This window comes from Equus quagga, chromosome 5 (genome assembly GCF_021613505.1).
Source record: "Equus quagga isolate Etosha38 chromosome 5, UCLA_HA_Equagga_1.0, whole genome shotgun sequence".
Classification (NCBI taxonomy): domain Eukaryota; kingdom Metazoa; phylum Chordata; class Mammalia; order Perissodactyla; family Equidae; genus Equus; species Equus quagga.
This window is the reverse complement of record NC_060271.1, coordinates 14,615,896-14,639,713: the sequence shown is the minus strand read 5'-3', so window position 1 is coordinate 14,639,713 and position 23,818 is coordinate 14,615,896. Positions and strand designations below refer to the sequence as shown.

The window sequence follows — 23,818 nt, the reverse complement described above, 5'->3', positions numbered from 1 at the left end:
GGACCAGAAGCCAGTAAACCAGCAGTTAGAATACGTTGTAACAAGGGCTGCGTTTGAGGGTTCTGTGGGTTCTCCTGACCTCATGTCACACTGGGAATATAAATAATGGTTTCCCAGAAGAGTTCACACCTAATCTAAGTCTTGAAGAATCACTAGTTATTAGCTGGGTGGATGTGGGTTTAAAAGACTTTTCAGACAGAAAACAATGTTTGCAGTGGCCTAGAAACACAAGAGAGTGTGGCTACTTCCTGAAGACGCTTGAATGGCAGGAGAAGAGGGTTTGTTTGCAGACTGTGTGGAGGCTGCAAAAGTCAGATTGTGAATGCTTTGTGAGTTCAGGAATTAAAGCTTTGTCCTACAGATGGTTAGGAGCCACTGAAGGATTCGAAAATGGGAAATGACTTTATCAGCTTTGCCTTTTAGGAAGATGACTGTGTGTGGAGGAAGCACCATAGTGAATATCTTACTTCCCTGACATGGGAGGTTCTGAGGTTTGTAGCCATAGGACCGCGCCTGCTATACCAGAGTCATAAAATATTTATGTCTGAGGAGAAATGAGAATGAGGTGAGAGTGGAGGGAAAGATGCCAGTTAGGCTGTTGTAGTAACAGGAGGGGCATGTCCATGTCCTTCCTTGGGGTAGAGGAGAGGACCATACACAAGAGTCAGCAGACCGGGATTTCAGTGTGGCCTCACCAATTTCTACTGTGTGACCTTGGATGGGCTTTGGAACATCTTGTGTCTTCTTGGTTTTCAAATTTGTAAAATGGAGATAAAAATCCCTACCTTGCAAGGTTGCTCTGAGGATTCGAGCAAATAGATGTAGAAAGCCTGGTCCTGTGCTATGAGCTACATAAGGGACCTATTATAATAAAAATAATAGTTTTACAATTCCTAATGTTTAGTATATTACCTGTTTCACGGTAGGTGATCATCAGCCTTAAATCCCACCACCTAGAGATAACCAGTGCCAACATTGTGGTTTTCTTTATACATCTTACATGATTGATGATGCTGGCTGGGAGTATTAGGTGTGAATGAATTATTCTGAGAAGGGGGAGTTGATATGAATATCATACCAACTTAAACATTCTTTAAATACCAGCCATTTATATATGGCTATTCAGCTGCTCTCACCCCTCGCTCAGAAGTGACACACTCACGTGTGCATACTCTCTTGTGGCTGATAATGGTATAATGTGCTCGCGGCATGGGTTGCTAAAATGTATGCACTTCTCCTTCGCCCTGACATCGTTGTTGTTGACTGCTTCCCCCTGAAATTTTGCTCCTCCTCAGTATCCTTCTGAAATGTTTTAAAAGATGATAATGGAGGTCTAATTCAGATTTGTTCTCCGTTCTGTTCCTCCCTGGGCATCCTGGCTGACAGGGGTTCCTTACTCTGAACTCCTGTATGACTTAATTTATGTTATTCTGATTAAATGTCATCTACTGCCTTACCTTATCATTTTTTTCTATGTCAGTAAATTACCCTTTTCCTTTATGTCAGTTTTTCTTATAAAATGATAGAAAGATGGCATGTTTATGTATTTTTAACGTGACTTAACCCATTGAAACTTTTTATTTGAAATATGTTAAACAGGTTAGAAAATTCTGTTACTAATTTTTTAAAGTGTATAGCAGTGATTCTCGGACTTTTTGGTCTCAGGACCCTTTTATAAGTTTAAAAATTATTGAAGATCCCAAAGAAATTTCATCTTTGTAGGTTTTTTCTACTGATATTTAATGTATTAAAAATTACTGAGAAAATTTTAAATCACAAAACACACATTCAGTTAGCCATGAGGATGATGATGTTGTCACGTGTCATCATATGTTATATAACCTCTGGAAAGCTCTGCTGGACTCTTGTGAGAGAATGAGAGTGAACAAGGCAAATAATGTCTGAGAATTATTGTGAAAATGATTTTAAACTCATGGATCCACTGAAAGGATCTTGGGGACCCTTAAGGGTCCTTGGACCACAGACTAGGAACTGCTGGCATACAAATATGAGTTTTTATAAGTGATGCTTTTATATATTTTTAGCAACAAAATAAGGATGGAAACACTGCCAAACATCTGTTTTCAAAATGCACTCAACATAGTTTCTTTTAAAAAAAAACCTAGTTTCTAGCTTTTAAGACATCTCCTTTACCTTGAAAGGACAGACGTGTGTATTTTTGGTACATACTGCTAACAGATATTTGCCATCCAAAAAAAGGTGAGCGAACTTGGAGCACTAGTATTTTTTGTAAGAGAAAAATATATGACTGCTCTTTAAGTTCTGGAAGTCTTATACCTACTTGGCCGGATGATAACCAGAGAACTTCTTTGAGGTACGAGAGTTTCCTGGTCTCTCACCATCTCATTGCCAATTTGAGTTCTGATCCTATTTAAAAGAGCCAATTTTGCTGAAGTTAACCCCGTTGATGTTATTTTGTAGTGCATAAACTGCGCTGCATCACTAAGTGAATGATTAATTGATAACATCACTGCCTCCCATGCTGTGGAACTTTCACACTTCTTGAGGATTCTTCCTGAATCTCATGTGTCACAAGACATCTGATATAGGGAATGAGTGAGGAGGCCAGTGTCAACTGAAATTAAATATCAGAAAAGTTTATAGGTAAGAGTTCTGGTATTTTCTTTTGATACCTTGGTGAATTATTTTGAGTACCCTTTGAGACGTACATCCTCTCTTCGAAGGCAGATGGCCTGGGCTGTTACGTTAGCCTCTTGCTCTTGGCTTAGCCTTCTCCAGGCTGTCCTCCACATTGCCGCACAAGTGCTCTTTCTAAAAGATGGATCTGTGTTGTTTCTCTGTCTAATCTCTTAAGTGATTCTCCCTTGCCACTGGGGTAAATTCCAGGCTCCTTGGCATGGTATGTAAGGCCTCTCCCAGCCTTTTACTGCTTCCGCTTCTTCGCTGAAGCTTTTCCTAAACCTTGTAGGCAGTTATCAGTTTCCACCATTTCATAATGTCTCTGCCTGTTTGTATGTTATCTGCCTGCATCGCACTGCTCTCGAGACAGGTGCCACTCTGTGTTCCTACTGCTTTTACTCAGGTGTGTAGTAAGGGCTTCTGCCTGGACTGATAAGATGGCATAGCCTCCAGCATAGTTATTCTGGAATATTATATTTCTTTCCTTGCTTTTTTTTTTTAACGTATGGGCAGATAAACAATATGGAACTGTTACATAGGCCTAAGACATTTAAAGTCTCAGAGAAATAATAGCCATGAAAGGGAACATTTATCTCATATATTCTAATGATGTATTTTACACATTCAAGAACAGAACAATATGATGATACCCATCGCTAAATCTTAATATGCCATATTGCTTCAGTTTTTTTGTTTTTTTAAAGAAATAGAACATTACATTTTCCACAAATGCCTCCTATGTATTTTCCCCATCTCCTCTCTCTTTCACCAGAGAAAACGCTAGCTTGAATTTCAAGTCTTTTTATTCCCACACATGTTTTTATACTTCTGCTGCATGTTGCATGTCCATATACAATATATAGCATGCGTCAGCAAACTGGCTGGCAGGTTTTATTGGAACACAGCCATGGCCATGTTTAAGTATTAATTATTGATGGCTCTCATGCTCAAATTTTCTGTTTCCTGTTTTCTGTACATATTGCCGTCTCCCAGCCACCTTCATCAACAGCCCCACCCTTTTATCTCAACTGGCCCAAGCAAAGGAAAGTCATCTGATCAAACATTCCAGTTGAATTTTCTGAAGACTGATTGCATTTAGCATTTTTAACCTTCCACATAGAAGTCACCTTTTCCAAATAAAAAATTATGTCTAGAACCTTGTCCCCCAAACACCATTAAAACAAATAAGCAAAAATCCCAATAAAACCACACCTTTACAGCTCCTATTCAGAAAGGTGTTTTTCCCCCCAGGAGGAACAAAGATGAACTAAAACATACAAAACTGAAAAGTTTTGATCTCTTGGATTTTTACCCCTGTCTTCTAGGCTTTTTCTCAGCTATTTCTAAAAGGAGCATGTGGCCAGGGACAACATGTTTTTCAGCTTTCCTCTTCTATTTTTAAAACCTTGGCAGATAGCTAATTTCTACTTAGAAAGTCACTGACTGCCATGTTACAGGTGTCCAGGTCCAGTCAGGAGAGAGAAACCACATGGTACTTTGATCAGGTAAAGTTTAATGTAAAAATGATTAACTGTAACAGGAAATTGGAGTAACATGAGATTAGCTAATAAGAGGTAAAGAAAAAGCACATGGAAAGATGCTCAGCATCATTAGCCATTGGGGGAATGCAAAACAAAACCACAGTGAGGACCTGTCTTCAGCCCATTTTTGTGTATCTTTTTGGTTCCATTTGCTTGGTTCACACCCAGTAGGATGGCTTTAATCAAAAAGACAGATAATAACAAGTGATCACACAGGTGTGGAGAAATCAGAACTCTTGCCACTTTTACTCAACATAGTATTGCAAGTCCTAGCCAGAGCAATTAGGCCAGAAAAAGAAATAAAAGGGATCCAAATTGGAAAGGAAGAAGTAAAACTCACTTTTTGCGGATGACTTGATTCTTGTATATGGAAAACCCAAGAATCTACTAACAAACTGTTAGAAATAATTAACAAATACAGTAAAGTTGCAGGGTACAAAATCAACATACAAAAATAGTTGCATTTCCATACACTAACAACGAACTAGCGGAAAGAGAAATCAAGAATATGATCCCCATTTATAATTGCAACAAAATGAATAAAATACCTGGGAATAAATTTAACCAAGGAGGTGAACGATATGTACAGTGAAAACTATAAGACACTGTTGAAAGAAACTGAAGAAGACATAAAGATGTAGAAAGATATTCCATGTTCGTGGATTGGAAGAATAGACATAGTTAAAATGTCCGTATTACCTAAAGCAATCTACAGAGTCAGTGCAATCCCTATCAGAATCCCAATGCCATTTTTCACGGAAATAGAACAAACAATCCTAAAATTTATATGGAACAACAAAAGACCCCAAATAGTCAAAGCAATCCTGAGAAAAAGGAGCAAAGCTGGAGGCATCACACTCCCTGGTTTTAAATATAGTGCAAAGCTGTAGTAATCAAAATAGCATGGTACTGGCAGAAAAACACACAGATCAGTGGAACAGAATTGAGAGCCCAGAAATAAACCCACACATCTATGGACAGCTATTTTCCAGAAAGGAGCCAAGAACGTGCAATGGAGAAAAGAAAATCTCTTCAATAAATGGTGCTGGGAATACTGGACAGCCATATGCTAAAGAATGAAAGTAGACTTATCTTATGCCCTACACAAAAATTAATTCAAAATGGATTAAAGACTTGAATGTCAGACCTGAAACCATCAAATTCCCAGAAAAAAACATAGGCAGTATGCTCTTTGACGTCATTCTTAGCAGTACCTTTTTCAATATCATGTCTCCTTGGGCAAGGGAAACAAAAAATAAAGAAATGGGACTACATCAGACAAAAACTGCTGCAAGGCAAAGGAAACCATCAACAAAACAAAAAGACAACCTACCAATTGGGAGAAGATATTTTCAAATCATGTATCTGATAAGAGGTTAATATCCAAAATATATGAAGCACTCATACAACTGAACGAGAAGAAGAAAACAAACAACCTGGTCAAAAAATGAGCAGAGGATCTGAACAGAGGATTCCAAAGAAGATATACAGGTGGCCAACAGGCACGTGAAAAGATGTTCCAAGTCACTAATTATGAGGGAAATGCAAATCAAAACTACAGTGAGATATCATCTCACACCCATCAGAATGGCTGTTAAAGGCAAGAAATAACAAGTGTTGGAGAGGATGTGGAGAAAAGGGAACCCTCATACACTGCTGATGGGAATGTAAATTGGTGGAACCGCTGTGGAAAACAGTATAGAGATTCCTCAAAAAATTAAAAATAGAGGGCTGGCCCTGTGGCCGAGTGGTTAAAGTTCAGTGCGCTCTACTTTTGCAGCCTGAGTTTGCAGGTTTGGATCCTAGGTGTGGACCTACTCTCTCCACTTATCAGCCATGATGTGGAGGCATCCCACATACAAAGTAGAGGAAGATTGGTGCAGCTGTTAGCTCAGGGCTGATCTTCCTCAAGCAAAAAAAGAGGATTGGCAACAGATGTTAGCTCAGGGTGGATCTTCCTCACACACACAAAATAAATAAAAATAGAAATATCATGTGATCCAGTTGTTCCACTTCTGGGTATTTATCCAAAGAACACAAAAACACTAAATTGAAAAGATGTATGCAACCTTATGTACACTACAGCATCGTTCACAATAGCCAAGACTTGGAAGCAATCTAAGTGCCCATCAATGGATGAATGGATAAAGAAGATGTGGTGTATGTATATACAATGGGATACTATTCACCCATCGAAGAAGATGAAATCTTGCCATTTGTGACAATGTGGATGGACCTTGAGGGTATTACACTAAGCAAAATACATCAGACAGAAAAAAACAGTTGTTGCATGATTTCACTCATGTGGAAGATAAACAAACACACACATTGATACAGAGAACAGATTGGTGGTTACCAGAGGGGAAGGGGATGGGGGAAGGGCAAAAAAAGGGTAAAGGGGCACATGTGTACACTGACAGATGGTAACTAGACTTTTGGTGATGAACACTACACAGTCTACAGAAGCCACAATGTAATAAGGTACACCTGAAATTTATATAATGTTATAAACCAATGTTACCTCAATTAAAAAAAAATTTAAAAAGAAGTAAAGAGACCTCTAAAGAAGGTAGAAATAGCAGGTTTAAGGAGCAGCCACTACCCCAGGGCTGAGATAGAGTGCTCAATGAAGGGCTCCCCAACCTACTCCACTCCTGCCACAGGCTGAGATCCAGACTGTGGTGGAGTGGACATGACCATGGCTCACTGGATTGCAGATGAGTCGCTGTGATGCTGCATGGTAGAATTGGCTGGAAATCTGCCCTCTAGGGTGCTGGAGAAAACTGTTTACAGAGATGTCTCGCTAGAGGCACTCTGCCAAAAAGTGCCCAAGAGAGGTGCTGAGGGAAGCTGCTGGCTGCTGCTCATTGCTGATTGCTGAGCACTGCAAAAGTCATATGTACTACAGGAGCCTACCAAGAGGATAACACTGGAACACACTGGAATCCAGAAGCAAAACATTTTCTTCCTGCAGTGGCTCTCCAGCATTCTCTACTGACAACACTCGACGTCATGCCAACTGGCAAAAGAAAAATATTTAAAGGGCCCAGATCCATTTTCACAGAGCAAGCAAAAAGGATGAATTTGGAGCTGAGAGGCACTAAATTAGTAACCCATGTGGTGGGTAATTGGGATCTCACCATACCCTTAGCTTTTTAATTCCCTCTGGAGATCTTCAAGTTATCCTTCCTACTTTGGCTATTGTGGTTTGGAGAAGCCAGGACACTGTATCTTTGCGCCAACTTACCTCAGCCCAGCTCTCTCCGATTATCCATTTTTGCATATCTTTCTTTGGTCTATTTGCTTGGTTTTCTTTTTCATACACCAATTATGCTTATGTTGGATCTCCTATGACTGCTGTTGCTATGTGTTTGTTTTGTTGTTTGGGTTTGTTTTGGTAATCTTTTTAGGTTTTTTATTCTTGTTCATTTTATCTTATTTTTTATCAGTCATGGCCTTCATGACTCTTACTATATTTTCAGCAATGTCCACTTTTTCTTTCATTGAGGCTTATGTTTTTGTGATGGTACTATTTTTCTTTCACTTTTCCTGAGTGCTAGTTTTATTTCAAAATTTTTGTTATTTTACTGTTTTTTCCCCTGAGCTCTCCCTTTAATCTGTGCTGTTAGTTAGCTCTTGTTCTTTAGAGCCATTTGGGTGGGGCTGGGGCTGGGAGAATGTTTGTTAGTGATTTTTATGTGTTCTTTGGGAAAATTTTTTCTGTCAGGTGGTCTTCATTTACCATGCTTCCCCCCCAACCCTCCCCATTTCTTTCTTTCACTTTTGTTGGGGTATTTTTGTTTAGATCCTGTACTGGTTCCTTTTTATTTTTGGTCTGATATACTATATTGCCTCTTCAGATGAAAAGTTATATGACTGAAGCCAGATCTTTTGGTTTTGAATCTTGGCTCTGCCGCTTACTAACTCTATGATCTTAAACAAGAGAATTTTACCTCCCTATATCTCAGTTTCTTCAGTATGTAATGAGAATGATGACCTCATAGGATTACAGTCATGCATTGCATAATAACATTTCAGTCGGTGACAGACCCCGTAGATAACGGTGGTCCCATAAGATTAGTGCCATGTCACCTAGGTATGTAGTAGGCTGTACCATCTAGGTTTGTGTAAACACACTCTGTGATGTTTGCATAATGGCAAAATCACCTAATGATGCGTTTCTCAGAACAGATCCCCGCCTTAAAGTGACACGTGATTGTGTTGAGAAGATTCAGTGAGTGAAATCATAAAAAACTCTTAGAACTCCAGTTGCTCCACAGTAAGTGATATGGGAATATTAGCAATATTAATTATTTTCTCCCTCACATGGGCTTGCAATTAGAAAATGCACAATTCTTCTGCATAGAATAATTTAATATATTGCATGTTAATTAACTACTTAAATCTGCTTAGTCATGCATAAAGTCTGATAGGAGGTGTGCATTCAGCAAAAAACATTTTTAAAAGTTGATGAGCTTTTCAGTAACCTGTTTGGGAAGCTGGATAATAAATAGTATGTAATAACTTCTAATTAGCTTGCTTCAAAAATATTCACAGGAGATATGCTCAAGAAATACTTTGTGGTTTTTGCTTTGTAATTTTGTCATAATTGAGCTCATATCCATTATGGCTGATATTTGAGGGTCAGCAAAATTCTGACATTTCAGACTAAAAGTTATTGCCAGGTTTGGTTAAAAAAATAACCATATTGTAGGTTGTTTTAAAAATGATGGGAGTTTGGTATAGTTTGTTTCAGAGAGTCACTTTTTGGGATAATTTTCTTTTTATGGCTAATTAAAATGATCTAGCTTCATGTACCTTATGTACCTTTTATACCTTTTTTTGAGCATAGTATAACTGATTTGAATATTCGGTCAGTAAACAGATAGTTTTTGAGTACCTACCAGGGATACAGTGGTGAACAAAATAGACGTGCTCCCTGCCTGGATTAGCCAGAATATGAATGCTAAAAAAAATAATGTAGGGGCCAGCCCTGTGGCCGAGTGGTTAAGTTTGTGTGCTCTGCTTCGGCGGCCCAGGGTTTTGCTTGTTTGGATCCTGGGCGCGGACATGGCACCGTCAGGCCATGCTGGGGTGGTGTCCCACATGCCCCAACTAAAAGGATCCACAACTAAAATATACAACTATGTACTGGGGGTATTCGGGGAGAAAAAGCAGAAGGAAAGAAAAAAAGATTGACAACAGTTGTTAGCTCAGGTGCCAATCTTAAAAAAAAAATACTGTAAATACTTGTAAGATCATAAGTGCAGTATGTAATGGACAGGGATACACAGGTGCTGTGGGAATTTACAATAGGGAGCCCTAACCTAAAGTGTGAAGACAAGATAAGACTTCCCTGTGGAATTAACTGTTAAGCTGAGACTTAAAGGATGAGTGGGAGTGGCTTCATGAAGTGCTCGGGTCGAGAAGGCCTCATGTTGGGAGAGAACCTGGTGAGTTCAAAACACTGAAAGATGTTCAGTGTTGGAGACACAGAGGTGCGAGATGGTGAGAGATGTGAGAGGAGAAGTGGGCAGGGGCCAGATCATGCAGAGTCTTTTACGGGGTTTGGGACTTTACCCTAAGGATAGTGGGTAATTTACAAAGTTTAAGCCTGGGAGTGAAATAAATTCACATTGACTGCTACATGTAGAAGAATTGATGAGGATGAAGAAAGGATATGGGAGGCTATAGTAGTAGTCCAAGTAAAAGATTAGTGACTTGAAATAGGATGGTGGCAGTGAAGATGGAGGAATGGATGGATTCAAGAAATATTTGAGAGTCAAATTCATAGGGCTTGATGATTGATGTGGAGGGTGAGTGAGAAAGAGGGCAGTGTCAAGGATAATTTCCAGGTTTCTGATGAGAGCACCTGTGAAGATGTTGCCTTTTACTGAGACATGAACACTGGAGAAAGAAGTTTATAGGGGAAGTCTGAGGCATCTGTGAAGCATCCATATGATGATATAGAGTGGGAAGTTAAATACATATGACACGGAACTTACAAGAGGTGTCTAGACGGAATATAGAAACTTCAGGATAGTGAGCATAATGATGGTAAATGAAGTCATGGAAGTGGATGAGATCGCCTTAGGGATATTTGTAGAATGAGAATATAAAAAAGCCTCAGGCAGTATTCCAAGCTTCCCTCTACATACATTATGCGTACATTGCACACAAGTTATATCTTTAGTATATATTTCTGGAATGTGTGCAAATTATATTAGTTATGTCTAGAGTTTGGGCATGTAATTAGAAATAAATTAATTTTTTTAATCTTTAAACAAACACTTCTTGAGAGTTGCTAGGTACTAGGTGCTATGCTGTTAAATGCTGGCAATTCACAGACCTAAGTTATAGATTCTGCTTTCAAATTATGTGCTAATTCTCTGCAGAGACGGAAAAATAGGCAATGTTTTATAAATGCTGTAATAGAGGTAAGCATGTGATGTTAGACAGCCAGCTATAGTGTAGGGCTATGATTAAGGACAGCTTCCTGAAAGAGGTAAGACTTGAACAGGGTCCTGAAAGATGAGTTGGCATTGCTAGGCAAAGAAGGCAGAGAAAGGGCTCTTAGCACTGGAGTGTACCACCTGTCACAGTTTCAGATGCTGTAGAAAGGTTAAGTTATGGGAGGATTGTAGTGTCCGGTGAATTTGGCATTTGAGAGTTGAGTGGTAAACTTCTTGAGTGACAGGTAGGATGAGAACCCATATCAGATTGTGGTGGTTTGAAGAAGGAATGGGAAATGAGAAGTCAGAGGAACTCCCCTAGGGCAAGGTCTGAGTTTGATCGTCTTAATGTCTTCTATGCCTCGCATAATTCCTGGCACTTGGTGTTTGTTGCATTAGCTTTGGACAGAAGAGAGACACCTCCTTCTCTGAGGTCAGATGGATGCATGAAGGGAGGACGAGTCCAGATTGCTGCACTGCCTCCACATGCTGCAGGAGCTTCCCGCGCGCATCTGCAGCTCTTTACCTGTGTGCTTTCTTATGGCCGGACAGGGAGGCCGAGTGCGCTCCTACAGTCTAAAAACTTCTCAGCACTAGTCTACTGTTACTGTTTTTATGTTTCACTCCAGTCTTTTCTATTCTTTTGATAGTTGAGTTTACGATACTTGCATCTTAACTTTTTTCACTTAATGCTATATCATAAGCATTTGCCCATGTCATTAAAATGTTTTCATAAACAACATTTTAAGTGGCTGCATAATCTCTCATTTGGATGTTTATTTGAACACGTATTTTAGCATTTAGTTTAAAAATCTTTCTTTTTTTGGTTTCGTTTTGAAATAATTTCAGACTTCAAGATGATCCAGGCTTATCTTGTATGTTCTCCTCCTCAGCCCTGGAATCAGCCATTCTTCTAACAATAATTTGAAATAATTTCAGACTAATAATTTCAAACAAAGTTGCAAAAATATTACAAAGAACTCCCATATATCCTTCAGCTAGCTTATGGTGGTGTGATGTCTACTAGATTTTTCCCTTATAAAGTTACTCTTTTTCCCTTTGTAATCAATAAGTATCTTGAGGGGAGACACTTTAAGCTATATAATATCCCATTTCTCAAAACTTTTACCCGTTAATTTTAGCATCCTTTGATGTTTCTTAGCTGAATTATTACTAAAATAGTTGCTAAATGGTGATTTTCGTTTTTTTTAAAGTTTGAACATTAATTTTTTGATGTAATTGACATACAACATTATGTTAGATTCAGGTGTACACCATAATCATTTGATATTTGTATATTTTGTGAAATGATCACCATAGTAAGTCTAGTTAACATCCATCACCAGGTGTAGTTACAGAATTTTTTCCCTTGTACTAAGAATTTTTATGATTTACTCTCTTAGCAACTTTCACATATGCAGTACAGTATTATTAACTATAGTCACCGTGCTGTACATTACATCTCTAGGACTTACTTATTTTGTAACTGGAAGTTTGTACCTTTTCACTCCCGTCACTCATTATACCCACCCTCCACTCCCCACCTCTGGCAACCACCAGTCTGTTCTTTGTATCTATGAACTTGTATTTGTCTTTCTCTGTCTGGCTTATTTCACTTAACCATAATGCCCTCAAGGTCCATCCATGTTGTTGCAAGTAGGAAGATTTCCTTTTTATGCCTGAATAATATTCCATTGTCTATATAAACTACATCTTCTTTATCCATTCATCCATTGATAGACATTTAGGTTGTTTCCATTATCTTGGCTATTATAAATAATATGTAATGACATGGGGGTGCGTATGTCTTTTCAAGTTCCTGCTTTCATTTTCTTCGGATAAATACCCAGAAGTGGGATTGCTGGATCAGATGGTAGTTCTCTTTTTAATTTTTGTGAGGACCTTCGGTACTGTGCTCTGTAGTAGCTGCATCAGTTTACATTCTCACCAATAGTGCACAAGGGTTCCTTTTTCTCCACATCCTCTCCAGCACTTGTTGTCTCTTATCTTGTTGATGATAGCCATTCTAACAGGTGTGAGGTGATGTCTCACTGTGATTTTGATTTGCAGTTCTGTGATTAAATGGTGATTTTCTAATTACATTATTCCTTCTACATTCATTAGTTGACATTCTGCTCTAAGAGAAAGTTTTCTCCTTTCCTCATTTATTAGATTCTTATTTAATGGGTTATAGTCTGTTAGTAGCATCTTTATCTTGTTGCTGAATTGCTCCAGATCTGGCCAGTAGGAGTCCCTCAGGCTGGCTTCTTTTTCCTTTTGACATGTCCTCACTCTTTGAGCATTTTCCTGCTTTCAGGCACAGCAAGATGATCCAGGCTTATCTTGTATGTTCTCCTCCTCAGCCCTGGAATCAGCCATTCTTCTAAGGATCCCTGGTTCGTATAGTGGAGCATGGTATTTAAAAATCTGGATCTAGGTGCTAGATGTGCTCACTGCTATTGGAGTATGTTGCCGGGCCCTTTTAGTGGATAGAGCTAGGGAGTATATGCATGTGTACACACAAAGGGACTCACACACTATCCATACTATTTTTATATCTTTATATATTGAAAATGATCAGTTCACACTGATACCTCCAATTCCAATACAACCCAAAAGATTTATTCTACTTTTTTCCTTTCCATATTCGTAACTCCCTTCTCCCTCATTGAGAAATCTGGCTCCCATTGGCCTCAGTATATTTACTTGGACCCATCATGATGGCCTGATGCTCCTCCCCTCCTCTTCACTCCAGGTACATGAGCCTACCTTGCTTAGCCCCTGAAACCTAATGGCTTTTATTTTATTATTTTTATTTTTTTGAGGAAGATTAGTCCTGAACTTACATCTGCTGCCAATCCTCCTCTTTTTGCTGAGGAAGACTGGCCCTGAGCTAACATCCGTGCCCATCTTCCTCTACTTTATATGTGGGATGCCTACCACAGTGTGGCACGCCAAGTGGTGCAGTGTCCACACCCGGGATCCAAACCAGCGAACCCTGGGCTGTGGAAGCAGAACGTGCACACTTACCCGCTGTGCCACAGGGCCGGCCCCACTAATGGCTTTTAGATTAAATTATTCAGAAAGGAAGAAAGGGAGCGAGCTCATTTCTTTTTATGGCTGCATAATCCTCCATTTTGTGGATATACCATAGTTTATTCGACCCCCATCAAGAGGGCATTTGGAGTGCTTTCAGTCTTAGTCTCTTATAATACAAATAGTGCTGCACTAAATAGCCATGTGCATAAGTCCTTTTGTATTTTTTTCAGTGTATTTCTGGGATGGTTTCTTAGAAGTGAGGATATTGGGTTAAAGGGTAAAAGCATGTGTGATTTTGTTAGCTAATGCCACATCCCTCTCCCCACCAGCAATGTATGGGTGCCTGTTTTTTTCCCCACATCCTCACCACTAGAATGTGTTGTCAAACTTTTGTCTTAGCAGTGGTTTGAAATTTCATGTGTTTTAGAATCTTGAAGTGTTGTTCTTCTCCTTGTCTTGGAGGTTTTGGCTTATCTTCTGCTCTTATTTCTTCTTTATATGCCATCCACTTTTGGAATCAGTTTCCTCTTTGGGATGTTTGTTCTACCTCTTCATTAGGAAGATCCTTTTCCTTCATGGAAAAGACAAATAAAATAGGTAGTTAGTTCAGCCTTCTCACTGTCACATTTGTTGAATGAATGGGTAAATCTGTTGACTCACATTGTGTGTCTGCCAGAGTCTTAGGTTGTAGTCACTGTGTGGTTCAGATGTCACATCTGCTTTCAGGACAGAAAGAAGCGGGCGGGGCTGGGACGAGTTGCTGCAGCTCCCTCCTGAAAGGAAAGAAGAGCTTTCAGAGAACCACCTGCCCTTTGTAGGCAGGCTGCTTGTACCTTAAATTTTACATTGTTTTCAGTGGGACTGTTGGACAGGATACATAGTCATTTGTGCTGCAGGAAATGCAAGTCTCCAATTTCTATTTCACTGTGAAAACTTTGTACATTTATTACTTACATAAATATAAAAATTAAAATAATAAATTGATCATGAACCTCCCCCCCGAAAACTTTTCACAGATAATTATTGTCAACAGCTTGGTGCATATTCTTTTAAGTATGTACTTAATACTTAACCTTAGTTTTAAACATTACTGTCATCCTTGTTTGTTACGGTCAATATGTGGCCATGCATACATACATACACATTACTATTCTACAACTAGATTTTTTTTCACTTAGCAGTATATTCTAGACATTTTTCCATGTTAGGACATGCAAATCTGCCTGTAACTGGTACATCATATTCTATACTTATTATTCTCCTGCTCTCGTTGATCATTATCCACCTTCTTTCCTCTGTGCACTAGTGGCTGACCTCTACGAACTGCATCCTGTGGGCTTCCTTGCCCTCTGGCTTTCAGTTAGGATCAGCTGATAGGAGGCACGACAGGGATCAGAGGGCGAGTGGTGAGAGAAGTCAGAGTATTTATTATCCCACTCTGTCCCTTGCCCTGGCCCTAGTAGCCGCTGTGTTCCTCTGTGGCTTCTGCTCCTGTTGGCTGGCCTCTTCTTCAGCCAGCTCTTGATGGGGCTCCAGTAACACCCTTCTGTCTCCTTGCCCCTTCAGCTCCAGTGTAGGAGTAGCCTCTGTTGTTGATAGTCCCTGGATGCTTCACCACCCCTGCTCAGTCCTTTAATCCTTCTCGCACAGCTACAAAAAATCCTTTGCTTTTGCTGGCTATTCCCTGCCAAGACCCTATCTGACAGAGATGTCCTTGTGTAGACGTACCATAGTTTATTTGTCTGGTTCCCTGTTGTTGGACGCTTGAATTGTTTCTAGTATTTTGCTCTTCTAATCAGTGTTGCTAATGAATATTCATGTACGTTTCTTTTAAAATATTTGTTGGAGCGTTACTTTAGGAAAAAATCACAGAAATAGAAATGCTGGGTCAAGGTGTATGAATGTTGTAAATTTCAACAGATACTTCCAAAATGCTCCTGAAAGAGTTGATCAATTTACATTTTTACAATATGTTATTCTTTGATTTTTTTAATATTAAAAAATTATAGAGCCAATACTTATGACTTTTAACAAATAAATTTAATTCAGAAGTGTATAAAGGGAGAAGTTCTCATCATTCCATCCTATTTGCTAGAGGTAACCACATCAACAATTAGCTATGTATCCTATCATACCTTTTTTTTTCTTTTTAAAATTTATGTGCTTATCAGAGTAAATTCATATATATATGTATACACATAGATAAGGTAAATTCATTCATATATGTGTGTGTATGTGTATGTCTGTCTATCGAGAAAGGTAATTTCTAGACTCTAACCTGTTCCATTGATCTATTTGTCTTTTCCTGTGCCAGTACCTATCTGTCTTAATAATTGTAGCTTTGAGTTGGTTTTGATATCTGGGAAGGCAAATCCTCATGTCGTTATTTTTCATTAAAAAATTTTTTCTGGCTCTTCTTGGGCATGAAGTCTTCAGGTTGACTTTAGATCCATGTTCAGAAGAAGTCATGGGTTTTGACTGGAGTTACACTGAATTTATAGAGAATTGACATTTCAGGAGAACTGACGTATTTCCAGTGTTGAATCTTCTCACTTAGGAACCTGTTACGTCCCTTTTTTTATTTTGATCTCTTATTTTTTTGTGGAAATCGTGCCCATTTCTTCCTCAGTTTATTTTTAGGTATTTTACAGATTTTGTTGCCATCATGAATGGAATTTTTCCCCCTTACATTGCTAGTGTAGTTTTTAAGAAGCTGTTGATTTTTGTAAATTAATCTTGCCTATTTTAGTGAACTTCCTAGTAGTTCTAGTGGTTTTTCATTTGATTCTCTTGGCTTTTCTAGATGGACAATTATGTTTTCTGCAAGTGATAACTTTTTATCATTTCATTTATAATATTTATACATAATTTCTTTCTCTTAAGTTATTTTGTGGCTAAGATATCTGAGTGGAGGTAGGGAGGGGTGATCCTGGGAAGTCGTCTGGCTGATGTTACTTTTAAGGTGTGTATCAAAGAATGTGCAGCAGGTGAAACAGCAGGCGATGAAGACTGTTCCAGACGGGCCTGGAGGAGAGAAACAGCAAGGCAACAATCAGTGAAAGGAGAAAGAATGACTAGAGCATGGGACACAGACAAGGTTAAGAGAAGCAAGAGATGAATTGGAGAGTAAATAGGGGCACAATCAGAGCTACTAGGCCTTAAAGAGCAGTTACTTTATTCTAAAGGAATTGAGAATTGAATGAAAGGTGTGTTAGGCAGAATGGCCCCCTAAATGTGCCCACGCCCCAATCCCTGGAATCTGTAAATGTGTCACCTTACATGGCAAAAGGAACTTTGCAAATGAAATTAAGATTATGGACCTTAAAATAGGGATATTATTGCAGCCACTATGGAAAATATGGAAGTTCCTCAAAAAATTAAAAACAGAACTACCATATGATTGAGCAATTCCACTTCTGGGTGTATATGTGAAGGAAATGAAAACACTAACTCAAAAAGGTATCTGCACGTCCACGTTCATTATAGCATTATTTGCATTAGCCAAGACATGGAAACAACCCAAGTGTTCACCAACAAATGAGTAGAGAAAGAAAATGTGAGATATATACACATATGATGGAATATTATTTAGCCATAGAGAGAAGGAAATTCTGCCACTTGAGACAACACAGGTAGACGTAGAAGGCCTTATGCTAAGTGAAATAAGTTAGACAGAGACAGACAAATACTATATGATCTTACTTATATGTGGAATCTAAAAAAAAAAGTCAAACTCATAGATAGAACAGATCGATGTTTGCCAGAGGCAGGGTGTGGGGAGTAGGTGAAATGGGTGAAACACTCAGAAGATACAAACTTCCAGTTATAAGTCCTGGGGATGTAATGCACAGCGATATAATGTAGTTACAGTAATATAATGTAATGGTGGCTATAGTTACCAATACTATATGGTATATTTGAAAATTGCTATGAGAGTGGATCTTGGAAGTTATCAAAATAAAAAAAATTGTAATGGTATTGTGACAGATGTTGACTAGACTTGTTTTGGTGATCGTTTTGTAATATATACATATATTGAATCATTATATTATACGTCTGAAACTAACCTCAATACAAAAAAATAGCTAGATGTTCCTTGATTATTCAGGTGAGGCCAATCTAATCACATGAGCCTGAAAAGCAAAATTTCCGTGGCTGGAAGCAGGAGCAAGACGTGGTAGAGGGGAAGTTGGAGAGAGTCAAAGCATGAGCCGGACTTAACCCACCATGGCTGGAGTCAGGCCCCATAGAGAGCATGAGAAGGAATACAGGAGCAAAGACTGATAACCAGCAAGGAAGCGGGACCTCGGCCCTACAGCTGTGAGGGACTGAATTCAGCCAACAGCCTGAATGACCTTGGAGCAGATTCATCTCCAGAATCTAGAAAGGAGTACAGCCCTGCTGAGCCCTTGGTTTTGTCCTTGTGAGACCCAATGCGAGTACCCCGCTGAGCCACACTGTGCCTGGACTTTTGGCCTACAGAACTCTGAGATTATATATTCCCGCTGTTGTAAGCTGCTAAGTTTGTGGTACTTTGAAGAGCAGCAGTAGAAAACTAGTACAGAAGGGTCTAGGCAGGGAAGTAGTGTCAGATTTTGTGTTATTAACAGACTGCTCATTTTGCTGTGTGGAAGAGGGACTTGGAGAGTGCAGATTTGGAGGCAGGGAGGCTTGGTGATGGGAATACATGGTGGCATGGACTAGAGTAGAGATGGTTGGATGGGGCTTTGATTTGAGATTTGTTTGGGAGATTGGAATTGCTAGAATTTGGTCATTGATTGGATGTTGGGAATGAGGGAGAGGAAGGACAAAAGGATGACTGCTGATTTCTGGCCTGGATGCTGAGTGACTGGGGAAGCTGTTCCCTTGAGATAGAGATGAGCAGGCTGGAGGATGCTGTGTCATGAACTCAGTGGTAATTCTTGGTGGTTCTTCATTTGGAAATTCTTTCTATAAATACTTATTTTAAGGTAGAGCATATCAATAAGATGATTGCTTTATCTTTTAAGACCTAAATTTTTTTTTTTTTTTTTTTTTAGGTCATGTAGGAAATCGTAAATCATGTGAAGATGGGACTCTTGGTATTTGTACGCAATCTGCTGCTAGCCCTCTGCCTTTTTCTAGTACTGGGATTTTTGTATTATTCTGTGTGGAAGCTGCATTTACTCCAGTGGGAGGACTCCAGTAAGTACAGCCACTCTAGCCTACCCCAGCAAAAGCCTATTGCAGATTAGTTCTTGGGTTTGCATGGGGCTGCAGTGCTCTCACATTCTTCAGGGGTGGGCAGTGAGAGTAAACTGAACATTTCTGAGACCTGGGCTTAGAAATTGCCTACCACTTTGGTTGCTGTAGGTTGAGAACTTTGATGTTTTTTAAAAACTGCATGCCATGGCAAATCATTTTATGAATGCAGTGAAAACGTGCTATTCTTCAATAAAAACCCAAACTATACCAGTACTTTCAGTTCTTGAATGTTGTTCTTTTTAATTACTGTAGTGTGTTGCCACTCCCATTTGCCATCTGTCACCTTAGGGCTTGGTACTGAAGTTGATTTTTCTTGTGCCCTTAAAACATTCATCTTTAGTTTTTCCTTGAATTTTTAGTTTGATATTATCTTTGTTTTGTGTTCCCTAAAGGAACTTTGTCTACTTAATCTTCGTAGCCCCTGCTGCTACTGAACTTGTACCTGAACAGAATAATGGCTTTTTTCCACTAACGAGTAGCTCCTAATCCCTTTCTTCCATTGGTACCTCAAGTCTGTGTATTAGGTGTGCTTTCTACAGAGCTGCCGGAGCCCCTCTGGCTTGGTTTCGATTTACCTAGTGTTGCCTGAGTTTTGTTTTAGGCTTGTAGTTGAGGGCTTGTGTTGAGTGGCACCAGCCTTTGTACGTTCTCTTCTTAGCTGTAGCTTGAAGTATCACACAGTGAGCATAAATCGTTTTCCTTTTGGCTCTGTGGTCTGATGGCTGTTGGAGATTGGTGCAGGATATATTTTGTAGTCTCTTCTGATTCCCAGTGAGCGTGTCATCTCTAGAGTGGGTTTACTTTTATGAACATCTACTGGATACCAGTGTAGAATTCACTTGAGAATAGAGTCAGTCTCTAGGTATGAGGTTAAAATGAGTTAGAATGAGTTGGAAGAGGCAATTAGTCTGCTGTTGTCTTGGGACCTTTTTTTAAAGATTTTATTTTTCCTTCTTCTCCCCAACATAGTTCCATATTTTTAGTTGTGGGTCCTTCCAGTTGTGGCATATGGGATGCCGCCCCAGCATGGCCTGATGAGCAGTGCCTTGTCTGCACCCAGGATCCGAACCAGCGAAACCCTGGGCTGCCGCAGTGGAGCACGCGAACCCAACCACTCAGCCATGGGGCCAGCCCCAAAATTTATTAACAGACCTTTTTTTTTTTTTGAGGAAGATTAGCCCTGAGCTAACTACTGCCAATCCTCCTCTTTTTGCTGAGGAAGGCTGGCCCTGAGCTAACATCCATGCCCGTCTTCCTCTACTTTATATGTGGGATGCCTACCACAGCATGACTTGCCAAGCGGTGCTATGTCCACACCCGGGATCCGAACCGGTGAACCCTGGGCTGCTGAAGCGGAACGTGCGCACTTAACTGCTGCACCACTGGGCTGGCCCCGTCATAAGACCTTAACATGGGACCTGTTTCTCACATGGTCCAAACTACTAGAGCAGAGCAGTTTCAAGCCAATTTTTAAAATATGGTGTTATATCTTTAATTTATTATTTTATGTGGAACATTTAAGTGCCTCTTAAATTCTTAGCTTATAATTATGACTAATTACTTTGTGTTTCCAGAATTTATTTAAATTTCTCTATACCATTTTACTTTTAAAATCAAGGGGACTACCAAGGATTAACAGTGTTAGGTCAGTGCAGTGCAGAGTTCTGTATTAGAGGCATTGTCTGTGTCCATAATGGGTGGGTTCACCTGTATCCCTAACATAGATGGAAATAATGTGCTAGAGATGGGGTCTCCTTTTCTGTTAAGAGCTACTGACCTGTAGAAGGCATAATCACGGGTTAGATCATATTTTCCTAGACAAATTGGAAAGGACATTAACTTTATGGAAGACCTATTGTGTGTCAGGTTTTAGGCTAGACAATTTACAAATTTAATTTAATTCTTACTGCAACTATGTGAAGATGCTGTTATTATCCACATTTTCCAGTTGAGCAAACTGAAGTGTTTAGTTTAATTGATTTACCAAAGTTACACAGCACAGTGAATGGGGGATGGATAAATGGAATTTTACTGTTGTAAGGTTATTAGATTTGTGAAAAGGAAATAAGAAGTGGGAAGTAGGAATGTTGTGTATTAAGTGAGGGAAGGGTAAAGTAAGAAGTATGAAATACCAGATGTGAAGAGGTGTTCTAATGACTCTAAAGAGACTCTGATAAGTTAAGGATGTGTATCTCCTAGTAGAACTCCTTAGTAGAACAACTACTAAGAAAAATAGCCAAAAGAGCTCTATATCTAAGAAGCCAATAGAAGAAATAAAATGGAGCATTAAAAAAAATTCAGTTAACCCCAAAGAAAGCAGAAAAACAGCAATGTAAGAACAAAAAACAGAAGGGGGAAATGGAAAACAAAGGGTAAGACAGTTGACTTAATCCTGACTAATGAATAATGATATTTAAATGTGGATAGATTAGAACTCCAGTTAAAGGCAGTAAATGTCAGAATGGTTATAAAAAGCATGATCTAACCATGTCCTGATATAAGAGATGTATATTTTAAATTTAAAGACACAGATAGTTTCAAAGTAGAAGGATGGAAAATATATCTTATGCAACAATAAGCAGAAGAAAGCTGGCAGAGCTGTGTTAATTTAAGCAAACTATACTTCAAGACAAAGAGTATTACAAGAGATTAGACAGGATTACTCTCTAATCATTAGATTACATAGTGAGGTAAGGAGAAATTCACCAGGAAGACAGATGTAAATAGGTATGTACCTAATAAGAGAGTATCAAACTTCATTAAGCAAAATATAGGAAGATTGGCACAGATGTCAGCTCAGCAACATCTTCCTAAAGCAAAAAGAGGAAGATTGGCAACAGATATTAGCTCAGCGCCAATCTTCCCCACCAAAAAAAGAAAAAAAGAAAAGAAAGTCTTAAAAACAATGATCTATGTTTCCACCTAAAAAGAAGGGCAAATTTAACTCCAAGTAAGCAGAAGAAATGAGAGAGATATGAACAGAAATCAATGAAATAGAAAATAAACAATAGAGAAAATTAACAAAACCAATATTTGGTTCTTTGAAAAAATTAATAAAATTGATAGATTCCTAACAAGAATAATCATGGATGACACCAAAAGCACAGGCAACACAAGAAAAAATAGATAAATTGGATTTTATCAAAATTAAAACTTGTGCATCGAAGGATGCCATCAACAGGATGAAAATGCAACCTACAGAATGGGAGAAAATATTTGTAAATCATGTATCTGATAAAGGATCAATATCCAAAATATATGAAGAACTCCTATAACTCAATAACAACAAAAAACCTGATTCAAAAACGGGCAAAGGGGGCAGGCCCTGGTGGCATAGTGGTTAAGTTCGGTGCACTCCACTTCAGCAGCCAGGGTTTGTGGGTTTGGATCCTACACCACTTGTCAGCCATGCTGAGGTGGCATCTCACATACAAAATAGAGGAAGATAGGCACAAATGTTAGCTCAGAGCTAATCTTCTTCAAGCAAAAAAAAGGAGAAAGATTGGCAACAGGTGTTAGCTCAAGGCAAATCTTCCTCACCAAAAAAAAAAGGGAGAGGGCAAAGGACTTACATAGACAGCCCATAAACACATGAAAAGATACTTAACATCACTAATCATTAGGGAAATGCAAATCAAAACCATAATGAGACACTATTTTACACACGTTAGGATGTTTGTTATTAAAAAAATACAAAATAAGTGTTGAGAGGATATGGAGAAATTGGAATTCTTATGCATTGCTGATGAGAATGTAAAATCATGCAACTACTATGGAAAATGGTATGGTGATTTCTCAAAAAATTAAAAATAGAATTGCCATGTGATCCAACAATTCCACTTCTGGGTATGTATCCAAAAGAAGCGAAAGCAGGGACTTGAACAGATATTTGTAGCAGCATTATTGTCAATTGCCAAAAAGTGGAAGCAGCCTAAGAGTCCATCAGTGGATGAATAGATAAACAAAATGGTTTATACATACAGTGGAGTATTATTCAGCCTTAAAAAGGAATAAATTTTGATACATGCTACATGGATGAATCTTGAAGACATTATGCTAAGTAAGCTAGTCACTAAAAGATAGATATTATATGATTCCACTTAGATGAGGTTCCTAGAGTAGTTAGAGGCTTAGAGACAGAAAGTAGAATGGTGGCTGCCAGGTGCTGGGGCAGAGGGAGTGGGAAGTCAGCTTTTAATGGGTACAGAGTTTTAGTTGAGAAAGATGAAAAGTTCTGGAGATGGATGGTGGTGATGGATGCACAGCAGTGTGACTATACTTAATATCATAGTACTGTACACTTAAAAATGGTTAAAATCGTAAGCTTTATGTTATGTATAATTTACTCCAATAGATACGTTTTTTTTAAAAAAAATCAAGGAAATAAGAGAAAATACAATTTGTCAGTATTAGGAAGAGAAATGGAGATAGTACTACAGATCCTACACACATTAAAGAGTAATAAGGGAATATTATGACCAATTTTATACTATTAAAATTGACAGATTAGTGAAATGGACAAATTCCTTGGAAAACACAACTTACTGAAACTGACTGAAGAATAAATAGAAAATCTGAGTAGCCCTGTATCTTTAAAGAACTTGAATTCGTAATCAGAAAATTTCAGGCCCAGAGAGTTTCACTGGTGAATTCTATAAATATTCAAGTAAGGATTTAACACCAGTCTTATACAAACTCTTCTCAGAAAATAGAGGAGAAAATACTTCTCAACTCATTTTATGAGACCAGCTTAATCTTGACAAAACGTGACAAATACATTACCAAAAACCAAGATTACACGTCAGTATCCCTCATGAGCATGCAGAAGTTCTCATGCAAAAATCCTCGGGGCTGGCCCCGTGGCCGAGTGGTTAAGTTCGC

General features: G+C 38.8%; 1 protein-coding gene across 4 annotated transcripts in view; it reads left to right on the top strand.

Annotated features, from left to right (window-relative positions):
- The window catches only part of ST3GAL3 (ST3 beta-galactoside alpha-2,3-sialyltransferase 3), a 193,085-nt gene that overhangs the window by 5,000 nt on the left and 164,267 nt on the right, over nt 1–23,818 (top strand). For 2 of the 4 annotated variants that reach the window (XM_046662000.1, XM_046662003.1), the window contains one exon: nt 18,733–18,877. In XM_046662000.1, the coding sequence (XP_046517956.1) occupies nt 18,763–18,877 (115 nt within the window). In that variant the 5' untranslated portion in view covers nt 18,733–18,762. Of the gene's footprint in view, nt 1–18,732; nt 18,878–23,818 lie in introns of those variants that run through there. The other 2 variants (XM_046662001.1, XM_046662004.1) reach the window with 2 other exon arrangements.